The sequence below is a fragment of the Echinococcus granulosus genome (genome assembly GCF_000524195.1).
Source record: "Echinococcus granulosus chromosome Unknown EG_S00030, whole genome shotgun sequence".
Classification (NCBI taxonomy): domain Eukaryota; kingdom Metazoa; phylum Platyhelminthes; class Cestoda; order Cyclophyllidea; family Taeniidae; genus Echinococcus; species Echinococcus granulosus.
The window spans coordinates 41,450-58,023 of record NW_020170410.1 but is presented as its reverse complement, the minus strand read 5'-3'; the positions used below and the strand labels follow the sequence as shown (position 1 = coordinate 58,023).

The 16,574-nt window shown below is 40.0% G+C and overlaps 2 protein-coding genes across 2 annotated transcripts; one reads left to right on the top strand and one right to left on the bottom strand. All coding sequences in view use genetic code 11, as the record gives it.

The window, feature by feature from the left end:
• Nucleotides 1-6,959: 6,959 nt before the first annotated feature.
• EGR_04626 (hypothetical protein) lies at nucleotides 6,960-7,344 on the top strand (the record flags this gene model as incomplete). Its single annotated transcript, XM_024493875.1, has 2 exons — nucleotides 6,960-7,016; nucleotides 7,051-7,344. The coding sequence occupies 2 exons, from the start codon at nucleotides 6,960-6,962 to the stop codon at nucleotides 7,342-7,344; spliced, it is 351 nt and encodes a 116-aa protein (XP_024351628.1).
• A 4,946-nt stretch (nucleotides 7,345-12,290) lies between these two features.
• On the bottom strand, nucleotides 12,291-12,558 carry EGR_04625 (hypothetical protein; the record flags this gene model as incomplete). Its single annotated transcript, XM_024493874.1, has 2 exons — nucleotides 12,291-12,345; nucleotides 12,392-12,558. 2 exons carry the CDS (start codon nucleotides 12,556-12,558, stop codon nucleotides 12,291-12,293), a joined length of 222 nt encoding a protein of 73 aa, XP_024351627.1.
• Between the last annotated feature and the right edge of the window lie 4,016 nt (nucleotides 12,559-16,574).

Sequence of the window (16,574 nt, the reverse complement as noted above, 5' to 3'; positions counted from 1 at the left end):
CTCAGATAAAAATGACGATTTTATTCTGCAACCATAAAAATAATTCCACCATTAGGATCCTCCCTTGGTTAAATTTTGTGTCAAAGTTAGTATCCCGTTAGACTGAGGTGGGATGGGAACTTAAAGAAGGCGGTCTAATGGAAGAAGAATGTGGAGCGCTCCAGCCATCATCGATATAAAGCTAGTGCTACATTACAATTATTACAGTGCGATTGAACCGAACCAGTTTTTAGCTCATATGGTTCAGTATTTATTATTCGTTATGGGTGCTTTGCAATGACAATTGTTCAATTTTATGGATCACACTAGCTGCACACAGCCAAACAAAAGTAAAGGGAATGATTGCACTTTTTAAGAAACAGTCTGTCGGGGTGATATTCATTGTTAAGCAGAAAGTTTGACGTTCAGTTTGCGCAAACTGTCCTAAGCACACTGCAATAAGTACAGCTAGTGAGCATATGAGACCACAACTTATTCTACCATATTTTGTGACCTTCTACAACACACTCACGCAGAAGTAATTATGCAATTCTATATGCACGGAAAATTTGTACTTTGGTTTGTAGCCTAGACGTGGGTCCACAAGATCACACCTATCATCACAATGCTGGTGAAGGCCAAGAAAGCTGCAGATATGCACGAGCGTAGACAGTAGAAACACAGGGATTACCTACTTCTACTTTCACAAGGCAGATATTTCAAATTATTTCAAATATCTTTAGTTTTTATCATCATTAAATAAGATACAATTTGGCCATATATTTTAACACGCTGAGTGTGCCATTCACAACTCTTGCTTCTGTCGTGCTCTGCGTCTTCTTGAAGTCGAAGGAAGACGTAATACTAAAGCAGAATAAGTACTGCCGAAGTATGGAAGGTCTTGTGGCTACTGGCCTGGCCTGTGGGCCATTCTACTCTGCAAAATGACAAGAGCGAAGGCTTAAGTGTCAGCGTAACCACAATGGAGAATTAAAATCATAAATTATTGCATAGTCTTCACTTCTTTTCAGCATCGTCCCCGGCGATGACGTAGGTCACCCTCCCACGTCAGGCATCACAACATAGTCGGTGGGTTAATAAACAACACCCATGAACCAATCGTACCAATCATTGAATTTGCATGCAAATGAGGTGTCCGACCTCAGAGTTACTGAGCCCTCATGACAAGTCCACTGGATTTGGGGTTTTGCCTCGTTTAAGAAGCGAAAGGTAGGAGGAGAATGTGCAGACTATTGCGTTGTAAGGACACTGGCCCCAGTCATAAATCCCTAAGTTTTGTCCATCTGGTAGAAATGTGAAGGAGGTATCACGTATTCATTTCATTAATGTCTTCATACAGGTGCGGTCAATAGTTCCGCAACAAACTTTTCAAATGACTCATGGATGGTGTTGCTTCAGTTGTTAGCAGCACTCCTGTAAAACACGGAACCGAGGTAGTTTTTTGAGGCGAACGTCATTTTTGAACTCTTCTGTTGAGGGTCATGACAAATTCTCCCACTGACAGCAAATGCCCTTCGTGCGTCACGTTAAGTTTAGGATTCATCAATGGCAATCACGGTGGTTGTCTTCTAGCATCGGGTTCACGTCCTGCCATCACCAGTGTAGTGCATCGAGACTTTTCTAAGGGTAGAGGAAGGCATGATGCCAGGGCAGAAATTGTGGTGCCATATGCAGAAGGTTTGGTGGCTACTGACGTTGCCCAGTGGTCAAGTCGCCCAGTAGAAGTACAAACTCGGAGACTTAATTGACCCTGAACCCAAAACAGAGTTACACAAGGATGAGCATGATGGTAACCCACTTTCAAAAATCGAGGCAATTTTGTTCCCTTCGTTTTAATTGAAAAAGCATTAGGCTTATTCGAATACCAGAGGACAAAGCGACCACTAGCTGGACACAACTTTTCAAACTCGTTGTCCAAAGCCAGAGGAACTCTTCAGCAATGAGGCATCTACATATACGCGTTTTAAAAGGCTCAAGGGAGTCTAAAGTGAAGTGCAGACTACTTTGGAAAAAAAGCAACACAAACTACACAACCGTAATTTAGCTTTAGAACTAGGTGTCAAACTGATAACACCAAGTCTCCAGAAAGTGATTTAAGTAACAGCATTTCTGGAAGTATTTCTTTCCTTTATAAAATATAAGATGTCTTTTTATGAAAATTATGTATCCATTACCAATTTAAAAAAAGTATTTTATAAAGAACCCAAGGTCTGCGAAATCATTAAGATAAACACGTTTATTATTGCAGCTGAGTCAGCAGTTGTCACAACCTAGAGTTTCTATGATCGGAGGTTGTCTGGATTTTCATCGGGGTCAACAAGCAGGTGATTAGTGGATAAGACCTCCAGGCAGATGTCTTAATTACCGACGTAATGAGTAGGTATAATTGTTACGGTCAGACCTCAAGCTCCTAGTGGCTAGAGAGTGGAGACTGCCTGGGTGTAAGTCTGTCAGTGATTTGGTTACCCCTGCTTATAACAACTGACTACTCCTGGTGATAGTGATTAGTGGACATCGCTGCTTCATTTGGGCAAATTAAAGGAAGTGAATGAGAACATGACCCCCTAGAACGTCTGAAAGTTAGGCCATCAGTTAAAACTTCCTATAATTCTAACAGCAGCGGCATTCTGGTGGTGCAGATACCCCCAGTGCTATTCCACTACCCCAACCTTCTACAGAGTCAAAGTAACTTGAAGAAAACTGCACGTCCCTGTTCTGTTACTTTACGAATGGCTTTTGATTAGTTTGTAACGCGCAGTGTATTTCGATGACATCTTGTCAACGAAAAAACATGTACAACGGTAGCTTTACTGACAAATTAGGACTCTTGTTTTATGTGTGCCAGCTTTATTTGTAGCGTTAAAGATAAATTAATAACAAAACATTACACTTGATTAACTATTGCTCCTGATAACAGCCTGTGTATTCACCATAATTTTTTTAGTCGAATTTCCTGTCAATAGAAGATAAAATAATCATCTATTAAGTGATGAATTCTTCTCAATATGCCTATGGAAGTGGAGACCCTCGGAAGTCACCCAAAAGCCTTAAAATGGGTTAAATTACATCTCCAATATTTGCCATATCATTTGCTAGCAAATTTGCTTGTCAATGACTCATTGCAGTTGATACTACTGTATTAGCATGACTATGAACAGTTCTATGAAGCTAAAACCTCAAACTCCTGAGATGTTATGCATCATTTTGATGTGAGGCGAAGTGTCGTGAAATTTGACAACCCATATTATTTAAAAAAATGAGGGAATCACTCCAACAACTAATGGTATATAGTATATAAATGGTCATATTTTTCATTTATCCCCACAAACTTGAGGATAGTTCACTCAAGGTTTGAAAATTCTGACGAATTCATTTAGCAGTGAAAGGTTTTTTCCACTTTTTACAAAATCTGCTTATGCTACGGGTCTTTAACTATGACAAAATCTCTTGTCCATGCGGCCTCCCTGTTATAACTGTTTCATGAAGTGTGCGACTAATTCCTGTTCGAACAACACTGCGATTTTACAACCAACTTACTTCTTTAAAACAGAAAGGTGGGTTGTACACTTAACAGCCACATGTTTTTAGAAATCACTTCATCAGTGGCTAAACAGGCTTAAAATATATCACCTTGCGAAGAGGGCGGCAGTTATTTAAACTTCAAAATTCAAGTATATTTCCTCATCGAGTATATCGGGGGGGGGGGGTGGAACTCGTGGCAGCGTTCCCACACACACGCGCGCGCATAGAACACGCCACAAAAACAGTCCTCAATTGTAATACGTTGAGATGTCAATCTACATGTTGTGGAACCAGAATTGTCGTAACAGTATGTTGCGAATTCCTCTATCCATCTATCCCGGCTACCCATCATATGATACAGTTAGAGGGAATAATTGTAATTTGGTTTTGGTTAGTTCATTTCCAAATTTATCACAGCTAGTGCCATGTATCCAAGTCACTGAAATCGCCGCTAACTCTCCAAAATATTAAGAAGTTTAACTACTCCACTTTCCTTGATTTGCAATTTAACCGAAAAACGGGTGCAGGTATCCGGTTATTACTCGCATATTTCACCCTTGCTCTTCTGGCAAATCTGCATGAAGTGGAGCAAATATTTGAGCCACAGATAATATCAGCTGTGCCTAGATGGCTTCGCATCACTGTTCCATGTTCTGTCGCCAGTTTTGATGACCCTGTTGTTTACGCTATCCGTGCTTCACAACACTGCATCTATCTGTGGCTTCATAAAGCCACGGATTCTTGTCTGTAGACGTAAACACGTCCTCACACACTTGGGCGTGCTCAGGCACCCAATGTAGCTTGAACTAAGCCAGATGGCAGGTTGTTTATGTGTAGAAGGAGGTTCTAATTATCCGCCCCCTCGATGTGCTTGTTTCAAGCAACTCTAAGGATCAATTAAGTGGTGGTTCTTGGACCGGACCATAGCGACTCATGAGGGTAGCCACATCCACGTAAGAATGGATGTATTGTAGGTGTGCTATCGGTTGCCCCACTTTTTTGCCTTACTCGTTAAGTTTTAAAAATGCCCTTTTTATCTGGCAATTCTGATCCTACATGTCGTCATAACTCAATTTAGTGAACTTTTAGACGTATAACCATCATTTTTCGAGGATAAATTGCTTTGAATGAAATTACTATGCATAATTTTCATAAAATCGCCTAATCATTTTGTTTTTTGGCATTTTTGAATTTAAAAACTCTGTGCTACTTAAATATGTAAGTCCACAAATGTTAATGAGGTTTGTTTTATTTAAAACAAAATGATTTTCCCTCAAAATTCAAACACACTGTTTATTATACTGCCACATAACACTAACGCAATTACTGTAGACAGGTCAAAAGTAGACGACGAAAGAGATTTAGGGCTCAGTAGTGTAAAAATGGAAGGTAGTTAGGCCATAGACATTTTCAGCATTACGCTTAGTTTCATTGCTCCCAGTTACACGAAAAGTGTGCATAACGTTGATTTCGAAACCGAAAGCATCCAAGAGAATATGCATTAGCAGTGACTAGAAAAGTTACCGTGAGAATTTTCAGTCGATAGAGTAAAAGAACAGCACGTGCAGTGTGTTTATTACAACCTGTGCTTATCCTCTATTTTTTAAATACTACGTCGCCGTACCCAGCGGTGTTCCTTCATAAACTTTTAAACGCTTTAAAGTGACTCTGTTTCAGTTCACATATTCATAGTATTCATGGGAAAAAAAGGAATAATTCAAGTGCTCTATCTTGCCCATTTGTAAGTTTTTAATTACTCAGTTTACGACGATGCAATACATTCTCTTCTGTAAAAGCAAATTGGAGTTATGCAAAGTGAAAATGATTAACGAACAAGAATTTGTGGAATGAAATTGGAGTTCTCCGGTAGATTTCGACTTTTCTTTGATTAAAACTTCTACAGACGCTTAATGTTGACATTTGAACGGATCTTTGAGATCTATCTAAAAGCTTTGGAGGAATTGTAGTGAAAAATTTCGTCTAGTCCAGCAAAAATTCATTTGTCATTACGGTTAACGCTTCTGATTGGGTGACTTAATGCAGATAAGCCGTGACGGGGAGCCAGTAAATAATGGCTGGGTTGGTCTATCAACCGCTCAGAGATGGGAACGAGCCTTTACGCGTACCAGAGACAGAGAGTGAATACCATGGACGCACCTGCACTTTCACCAATCATCTCCTTGCGGTCAAATGGCTTTTCACGTGAAAAAACACTTCTTGGGACATCTCATTCATGTGACACATCAGCGATATACTACTAGCGGATTTAATACGTAAGCTTTAGATATTTTCTGAATAATTTTCAACTATTTTAAAGGTGTGAAGAAAATGAATCATTTTGAGCTGTACTAAAAGTTGTCTAGACTATGAGAAGCTATTTTAAGGCTTTTTAAAACAAATTGATCGCCTTTCGTTCAGGTCATCAAATGACTCTGCTTCCATACCAAATGCCAGGAAATGGCAATCATTTCCTCCACCTCACAGAGGATACTCCGTCTTTCCCGAAAAATTAAATCCTGACACCAGAGAAAATAATGACATTGAAAGCTTTAACAGCCTCCTGCTATCTCTTTGTCCCGTTGCTCACACACTTGCAAAAGAAGAAATCACTACAATCCTCCTTTTCATCGCCATACCATCCTACACATCAGAGATGGCATATACCTCCCAGTACCTCTAAAAGGCACTTCGGATCGACATCTGAACATGGTGGTAAGGTCAGACTACCGGATGGAAGCGTTCAAAAAATTGAGGGAATCAGACTTTCTGATTTTCTACGAACTGCTGCGCCAATCAATGCGAAATCTTTGCTCCACTGGGTTAGAATCGAGCAAATTTTCATGGAAAGAACTCTAATCAGCTGCCATCAAGAGCTTACGAAAATTCGCCTTTCACTAAATCCCCTAAGAGGTCGAGTGTGTGGAAAGAATAAGTACCATTTACCGGTAAGACTTTCCGTCAACTTTATGACATATTTTTCTTCCATGTTTGATTAGAATCTTTCATCACTTTCTTGTGCTTATACCCCAGCCTGGGCTATTGAGCTTTCTTGGGAAATATGTCATTGTGTTGTTCATTACCCTTTATTTTGTTTACTATGACCTTCAGAAGAAATTAAAAGCCCTGAGGCTGTTTGGAATTGCAATACTTCGAGCTGTAGGAGATAATGAGATTCAATTTCGCAATCACAAACTGCGTACCTACTAAATGAAAACAAAAAGTTAAGTAAGCTTCATAGTGGAAAGATCTAAAGGGCAGTGCTCCTCATTTGCTTGCATGTACAATTGCGACACTGCAAGGAAACACGACGTGCTATTAAATAGGACGATTTTTGGAGCACCAGTAGCCTGCCCTAAAACCACATTTGCTTTAGGTTTGCTTCCCGATTTGACGTGTATTACATAACACCTTCAAACGACTGAAGAAATTTAAAAGTAATGGCATTGCAGAACAGTTGTGAAAGAATATTTACAGGAAATTGTGCAACTAGTCATGTTAGTATTCTTTATTTTTACTTAAAAATTTTAGTCTGTGATTACGTTTGACCACGTCTGCAACCGCGAGCAGCCCTTTTTCGTCAGGTCGCATGGCTGGTTTTCATGCGACCCCTACCTCACTCAAACTCGATGTGGTTTGCCATGTCGACCGCTTTTGGTTGGCGACTTCTGCCTCGTTATTATTCCATCCGAGATCGCCAGGTCCCTTTCACCCATCTCGCAAGTGAATTCCACCTCTAGTAGCTGCATAGGCAAGGCACCTCCGCTTACTGAGCGAATGAATGAGAACTTTTGGAGTTCAACGAGTCCAATCTCCCAAAAGTGAATACTAAGCCATTTTTTCCTGATTGTACATATTCTGATCGGTTGTTCATAAACACCCACCTCCATTGCTATGGCATACTAAAATCTAGTAAACACCAACTTCCGTACTTGTCGGTTTATCTAGGAGCTACGGAAAAATTAAAAACGCAATTTCTGGCAACTTAAGTATAAAATTTTACTCCACAGCTTTCAATTTTAGTTACATGCATAATGCTAATCAGTTTCTTTCGTTTTAGTTGTGCCTTCCAATTCAATTCTTCGGCATCCTTGCCGCAACATCCTCTTAATCTGAAGTAGGCGAGTGGCGCCGTCCCCACCTACTTCACTGCTGCTTCTTAAGCTGAATCGCCCTTTAAGGGCAAGTCCTGAGTTTTCTTTGAACTTACAATTTCACACATAAACCGACTCCCAGCATATCATGCACTCGCCTCCGTAGCATTGTGTATTTATCTTCGCAATTTCTCTTTTATATATTTATTTCTCTCCAAAATGAATGCATCCTGGTTTTGGAGCATGATAGACTTTCAGCAGAAGTCTGGAAAGGTCGGTTGACATCGGTATTTGGTTTTCCACACACGATTATTTGTCAAGGGTACGGAAGGTATGCAAGCTGTAGGTAAGGTAAATCTTCCTTGTGAACTAGGAGGTACAGAAAATGTCTGAGGGCTGCTATTATTTATCAGAAAATAAACCCGCTCCCATGGCTCAGTGTGCAGACCCCAACAGGTGAATCTGCTCCAGATTCCGCACCTAGTCCCCATTGTGTAAACAAATCGCCGTAGGCTGGAGGGAGAGGAGCCTGATCCCATAAATCTCCACTTATCCGGATTCCGTTTGTATTAGTACCCGTACACACTACTGATGTGTGTGTACGTGGGCGCAGGTGTGTGTGTAGCGAGTAACACGCAGATTGGAGTGAAAATGGATGACAGTCATCTATTCTGGTACAGTTTGGATTAATGTCGAAATTAAAGATTCCCTATTATGAAATAGTAGAGCGGATGCATGCAATTCTTTTCCCATAAGTAGACATTTAAGTCATTTACCAAAGTTTCAATAAATTGGCTAAATGCTAGATGTCGTGATTTATTAGGGGACCCTGAACAAGTTCCACTACAGCCTTTGGGAGAATGGAATTTTGGAGACTGGGAGATTAAAATAAAAGCACTGAGGAGATAACTTAGTATTTAAACAGATTGTTTGCTTTCACCGACTAACCGTCGATTAAAGCATGGCGAAATTGTTTCCCCCATCATAATATTACTTTTTTTATTGCTAGTAGTAAGTTTGGGGTACTGATGGTAGGTGTAGAAGTTTCCAGCGAATCTCCTAAAACTTTCGGAGGGAGAAGAGCAAACTCAGGAGTCATGCGTAGAGGTCAGATAGCGAATAAGGATGGTTTAGAGAACCTTTTGTGGGACAGTTAAAGACCTTCAATTTGTGATTCGCGATTGTGGTATTTGAAGCATGACTTGACCAAGAGGATTAGCCTCGGTTTCTATTTCAGTGTTTTATAAAGCTTGTTACAGCCGACTTTGGTTCCTCACAACTTACTGAGAGGAAACTCTGAAGGAGTATTGGATTATTTCGACTTTTACAAATGGTTATTTCATCATTATCTTTTTGGATTCAGTGTGTTTCAACCCATAAAGTCACTCTATCAAGTCAAAGGATTCGAAATTCTGAACATGATGAGGTGTGCTAATGGCAGTGAAAAACCATTGGAACAATTTTTCCGTTGGCTGGTAAAGGTGGTGCATATTTGCGTAGAGAGGATCAGCAGATGCCGATGGTTGCGACTAAGAAAAGCGAGAGTATCTCAAACCTCATAACACTGCTACGTTTAAACCTCCTTAAACAGCTCGAAAAAAGTTAAAAGCTGATAATAACTTGTTCTTTTTGATGCAGTAGAGGACAATGCAGAAGTTCCGAATCTCGTCACCTTCGCTGGTGACAATGTTTTCCAGGTTGGGAGAGAGGGTGAGGGGGAAAACACTAGAAGAGTGGCTGGTAAGTTTAACCAATTGGCACAGGGAGGACTATTACCCCACAAGGATCTGATTCTATGAGTAGCCGTACGTTCTTACTAATTCACTGTTGTGCTCCGACCACTCCAGATTGCATACTTGGCTTTCAGTCTTGACAGAGCGCAGAGCCTGGCTGGAGAGGGTATCCTAGATGCGGATTCGCCTGCCAGCTGTGATGGTGGGCGACCAGGAACTGGTTTTGACCGCGGTCACATGACACTAGTAGGAAAAGGTGGCCTTTGAGAAACTCACAACATGGTGACTCCACTTCAGGGGAGAGTTGTCGCTACCACTGGAGGTCAGGTATTGATAATCCAGGGGCCACTACAAACCACAGACCTCCTGTTTACCGCCTTTGAGAATGAGGACAATTGGAGGACAGGTGTTGCTTAAGTCAAAGAGAAAGGGTCCATCATGATTTAGAATTGATGAGCTATCACTGAGACTGACAGCAAGTGTACGATTGTTGATTATGTCAATCACTCATGCCAAAAATGTGTGACAACAGGAATTACCATTACACCAAGTCAGTGTCAGTGTAACTATCCACTTTCTTGAGTAAATTTGTTGGTTAGTCTCAAATAGAAGCGAGATTACTGCTACCTGACGTAATTTTACCCCATCAGATTTATACTTATTGGAAGGATACTTCTTTGCCTAGCCGAATGCGGTGCGGTTGTGCTTTAGTCACTCCCGCATTTTGTGAGGACGCATTGTTTGCAAGTGAATCACACGTTCTGTTAGTGTCATTAAACAAAGAAGAGAGGATGTTGTTAATTAATTTTTATTATCATTACATTTATGACATGAGGGGTTTCAATCAATCTTGCTTTCTGTCCAGCACATTCGGTGGGTGCGAAGTCGTGATAGTAAATACTTTCCACTTCTACAGGAATCATCGAGGCCAAACGCCCCTTATTTGAGTCAAATTAAGGCGTCAAGTTTACAAAAAAAAAGAAAGATCTTTATTTTGGCAACCAGCACTTATAAGCCAATAGACACCACTCTTAGTTTAACAATCGTTAGGGATGAAATCAAAACAATGGTTTTCTACAACTAGCATGCGTCTTTCTAACTCGTATTAAGGAAATGGTGGGCGTGTTTAGGTCTTTTACTTGTTTGTAAAGTAAATATAATAGGAATCTTTGATAAATAACTGCTTTAGTAAGTGTCCCATCATGAGATAAACAACAACAATTGGGCTTGAAGAAAGTAGTCATCTGAAAATTCCTTCTGCTACTCTTAAGTAGCATGCGGATCCAATCATGGATCCTGGAACAAGAAATAGTCCGATTCAGAGTGATTTCTTGAAAACCCACAGCAATTTGCCTTCAGAGCCACATTTACTTAATTGATGTTGCCTGTGGCATAGGTATTGCCAGGAAAAACCTTACGCCTACTAAGAATGTTGAAATGTTAGTTAACAGTCTAGGTAGTCGGCCTGCCTAAGCTTTTATTTGTACCACGTTAACTATCGAGTTAATCATTATTGTGTGAAGCGGTAGTTTTAATTTAATTTAGAATAAAAGTCGGTCACTTGGGTTGGAGTTCTTTAGAAAACAGTAAAATTGGTATGAAATGCCTAACGCGACTTTTAAGTGGGAGAAGATTAAATAACTCCCAGTTTAAGGGAAGACATGGCCTCAAAACGGGTCATATCATGGAATACACATCAACTTGGTGCAAGCAAACGATGCCAAGTTTAAAAAGCAGCGTGATTCTGTACTCGTTTCTGCGAAGAACTGCCTGAGATAATGTGCAAAGTGTAGACATGCGCAGCGCAAAGGCACACCGCAGTTGATGCATGCAGGTCCATTAATCAAGCCTCAGTGGCGTGGCGAGCTCTCTGCTGTCGCCAGCTTTGATGACCGACGGGTAGGCTACACCTCTGTTTACACTACTGGCGCTTCATTATTATGCACTATCTGCAGCATCCACCACGACTATCCGTATTCCCTAGAGTAGATCAAGTGGCGTGACAGTTATGGCCCAGGTTTATTACGCTCTCCGCTTATCATTCGATTCTAGATTTTTTTTAATAATTTGTATTTATAAATGTCGTCTTGAAAGAGATTTTATAAGTCGTAGACTCTTCGCCTATTGGCACAAATAACACTGCAATTATTTTTTTCGGACAATATCATACCAAGTGATTAAAAGCCACACTGAGGGACAGATGGACATAACTAGAGCATATTTGCGCTATGCTGTATGGAATATTCTGAATAATAGGCCTAGGGTGCGATTCCTCCAACTTAAGTAAAGCCGTGGATTACGTGTAGCTTTTTTACATGGTAGCGCTTTTGATTAGGGTGTTAAACTGTAACCAGGTAATACAACATCATTCTATACAAAAACCTATTAGGCGCGATTTTACTGTCCCTCTAATGTAGATCAGCTTGCACATTCCACTTTAATTTAATCTAATAGAAATTGCGAATTTGACCATTTGATCACAATTTTTAACATTGGATCGTTTTCACTTCAGTAATCGAGTGGTCTTTAAGAAGAGGATAAAATTTACAAGTCATGCACAAAACTAACCATTAGCATCAAAAAGGTTATCTTATGAGCATTTTAAGGTAACCCCTGAGTTACTATCAAAGGATTTGAATTTTAGTCCTTAATGAAAAGCACAAGAGCAAAATACAGCTTACACCTTTAGCCTGGTAGCACACTCGTACATTTAGGGTCTTCCTGAAAACCTGTTTAGGGCCATAAAAAATCCAAATTATGCCTATATAGACTTAGAGGTATTGTAAATAAAGTTGGTAGAGCAGTAAAACCAATTTTGAAATCGGTGTATATTAATATCAAAAGTTAAAGAACTCTCGCTTCGGAACTCGGCGTATATGCAAATTTGCAAATTGTTCCATTTCGATGCTATTTTGTGAGCATTCAAGGCAAATTTGTGAAAGGCCTAATTTCCTTTAGAAAAATCTCTAGTAGCACCAAATTGACGCCGCAACTTTTGCCTACATTACAAAATAGAACTCAAACAGTAAAAGGTTGCTTTCATACATTTGATCAATATAAACAAAATTTATGGTGTAATTTAACAACTGCATTTTTGGCAGTATTGAGAATAAGAAAATGTTTTTGACAACTCTTAAGGAAAAAAACAAATGCTGAACGATATGCGAAATTCGGCAATGAATACCTAAGGAATCATGTAATGTTAGATCCATTTTCTGAAACCCATTTTAGTTCCTCTGTACTCAAAATAATGAGGTTCATGTTCCATGCACAGTAGTTTACAAGATCCTTATAAAAATTTCCAAAACAATTTAGGGACGTAACTTAGTACTTCAGGGTAAATGTTATTTCAGAAGGAATCCCGTTTAAACATTTCCACAGTTATTTAATAAATATGAGATTTTTCAGTAGCAAAATAGTGTTTTTATTGCTGCATTAGCACTTTTATCGCGAAAAATCCCTTCTATTTTTAATAGCCAGCTTTGGCATTCCCTGCTAGTGCTGTCTGGACACTTTTGCTGATAGTGGTGACTCTCAGTGTTGGCCTACCCATGTAACAGCCCGTTGTGGGAGTATGACCAGAAAGTACTGGTATCAACTGGCGTTTGCAGCCACAAAGCAGTTACTTGGTGGAAACATTTCAATCGGTCTTCTTTTTAAGTCAGTAGCAATTTTGGCTGCGGTTATTTCTAGTCCATACCACTTGTCCCTTCAAACTTACAGCGGGTGAAGTCCCAAATGTGAGCGAGTGACCAAGTTTTGGACTCGGTGTATACAGCTAACAAGACACCTTTTCACATTTCAACCTAGATAGCACGGCTACGCAGGTCATCTTGGGATGGCTCCGTCGTTCTAAAATATTCATGTCTGGCTAAACTTTCAAATGTACTGAGTAAACGTCAAGGGAAGTGCACTAATATAGTAGTGAATTATGCCAAAAAAATAAATGCAGGCCTCACTCTTTAACTGCTGTTACTTTGCCTTCAAGTTCCGATTCCTAAATAAAATCGAAAGCCAATCATACTTTAACATTACACAGATCTGAAATGTCTAATTTGGGTGCTTCAATCTTTTTATTTATCTCTGTTTATGGTTTAGCTGAAATTTAAGGGTCTGTGATTATGCTTTCGCTGAATGGATTGGTCTCTAGGCCATGCCAGAATCCCCTCAACCCTTTTATACTTCTGCTATACATACTCTGCCCTAGTATTATGCCTTATTTGTCTTCGGTAGAGTCTCCGGGCGCTATATTGGTGACAGCGAAAAGCGAACGCGATCATAAGGAACAACTATCCTAGTTCCCATTACTGAAAGGTAAAGCTTAACGTTAGGGAAGGAGGGTACCTGTCCCTAATGGGAAAATTTGTGCAAATACCTTGGTCTCAAGGTCTGTGGGAATGCTGTTAACAACTGAAGTGACACTAGCCGTGAACGATGTGAAGAAGCTGTCAGCAGTGCCTAGGTCAATTAATTGAACACACTATAATTCCTCCACCTCTCGACTTACTGGATTGGACAAGGATAGATATGGCAGGGCTGCACTTAAGTGAGAACAAAGTAGCAAGGAGATGAAAAATCCTATCTCCCCGAATCTATTATAAACCATTACTCTAAATAAATGAATCTGCTTTAAGGCCAGTGTTCTTAAGACCAGAATTAAACAAATGAGGTAGCCTCCACACTCTCCAACCCCTCCTGAATCCAATTACTATACAGGACAAAACTGCAGATCCTATGGAATCATCAGTGACTTTGCTGTCAAATGTCTTCTCAGCTGTAAGCCAATTTGATGACTGACGTGTTTGGCTAGTGGATGTTTATCCTTCGTCGCCGACCACTTTGTAATAGCCGACGGCGTTCTGAAGAAGAGAGGGGTCTTGTAATACCCAGACTAAGTTGTTAACTTTTCGCTTTATTTTTACAGTTACTTAAGGCTCCATTTTTGTATAACCGCTAAGCTATTGGCCTCCAGGCCGTAACAGTATTCCCCTAGCCCTTCTCTACGGCAGCACTGCCTCAATATTATGTCTTCTTTCGACTTCAGAGACGACTCAGGCGCCACAAGTGTTACAAATTGAAAACTAATTAATGACATTAAAGCCGGATTTCATCATTGTAAAAAAATATATTTACTTTTTTGAAAGCAGCAGACTTAAAATAGATAAGTTGATGGACATTTCTGGAAAAAACTATCAACTGTTTATGAATAGTGGCATATTTGATAGTGAATACAACTAACAAAAACTATCTTAGAAAAAAACATCAAGACAGTTGGTGGTGCATTATCTGCGCAAGAAAAGTAGAATGTTCAACACTCAATAGCTGCATAGTCAAACAAATTGAACTCCAGACTATTGTTTGGATAACCTAACCAACTTCAACTATAAAAACTCCCCCATGGGGGCCGAGAGGATACTCAAAGGGAGGCGTTGGATTAGTGGCCTAAGTTAATAATGGCATACACTATCGTACTGCAAGGTAAAAGTCATAAAAATCCCACACTTTGTTCGCACAAGGTATTCCTCCCCTGGTTCATTATATTGTCCCCAATACGTGAAATCCCCTTCAGATACCACGCCTAGCCCCCTATAGTGTAAACAAACCTGCGGAGGCTATAGGGAGGAAGCCGATCCACAAACCTCCAATTATTTATGTCGCATTTTTGTTTATACATCTGCGTCCAATTGCATACGAGGATGTGAATGTAGCTATTAACATTTATACTCCTGTGATGCAACAGAGGAAGGGCCACATTTGGCGTAAACAAAGGCAAAGGAGTATGGGGATTACGCGTAACAAGTTGGAGTAGATTGATGTTGCCTCCTTAACCCCTCTCCTTGGCATTCTGTGTGAATGCCACATGTGTATACACTGGGGTACTATTGCGGCGCATTACTTCCAAAAAGGCCAAACACTCAAAGGGTACAGATAATATGATAAAAAGTCCTTGACTGTATCGTGAAATGCATAAAACCCATCTGGAAAGTTGATTTAACCCAGCCCTTTTTATCCTTGCTATTTCATAGACTGAAATTGCACTTGTGGTGGTGGTGATGTGTATCTTATTTGTATGACATAGGGATTTAAAGTCGTACGTGTAAAATGAGCTGTAAATGAAACAATCAGCGATCCTAGATTTTACTTTAAGGCAAAGACAATGCAAAAAGTAGAGTTACACGTTCTGTTTGACAAAATAAACATGAAAAACTACGGCTTTTAACTTAACTAGGGGATGACAGAAAACACAGTACACTTATTTTAATTCACTTTGATTGTTTGTTTGTTCTTGTTTCGGTTACGCGGGCACCTGAGGCTCCGCTATTGTACACCCACTAAGTAGTACGGCCTCTGGACGATAACAGTGGTGCAATCATCACTTTCATACTTTGGCGTTGCATCTTCTGTCCTAGTATTATGACTGCTTTCGATTTCAAGAAAGGATTTGGAGAGCCACAAATTGTCTTTTTAAAAAACACTATCTTCTTGAATGGTTTTAAAGTGCACATTCCATTGCTTACCTCAGAAATCCAGTACAATAGGATCAGAAGTCATTAGCTTTTACAGATTTTTGAAGGTAAAAACAGAAAATTCATCACAAATTTAGTGTTTAAATGAAAAGGTCTGTTATTTTTTGAGTAAGGCAAATTACTTAGGAATATATTTTAAGCAGTCCTAAAGCCATGCAAATGCGAATATTCTGTCCACATATTTCTTAATGACATGGTTTTAACGGCAATTGCGTTAATTGGCAGCCATCATCTCTACAGAACAATATTTTCTTTAATTTTATTGGTAAACGCACTAGAACTCAAGTATTTTGTTACTCTTAAATAAAATGTCGCATCCTAAGTCTTTCTCAAAGACCAAAGGCACGCAACACCATGGCATAATGTGTAATGCCGTTGTACAGAATGGCCCGGGGGTCACGCCCCTTTGCGAAAGTACAAAGGCGGAGCCTTAAGTGCCCGCCAGACGAAGACGAAGAGCTGAGGAAGTAATCGAAGCTTTATATAGCCTCCTCACCCTATGAGATTCTTTCTTGGAGCTCCCTTTGGTCATCCTCCCGCGTCAGCCATCACATCGTAGTCAGTGCTGCAAGAACAACATATCCACGATCCACCCACTGCAGCCAGTGCATTCTGGTGGAACTGAGAAGATTTTCAACTGTGTCTTTACTAATTCCTTATGGTGACTACACGGGATTTGAAGTTCTGTCCTGCCTGACAAA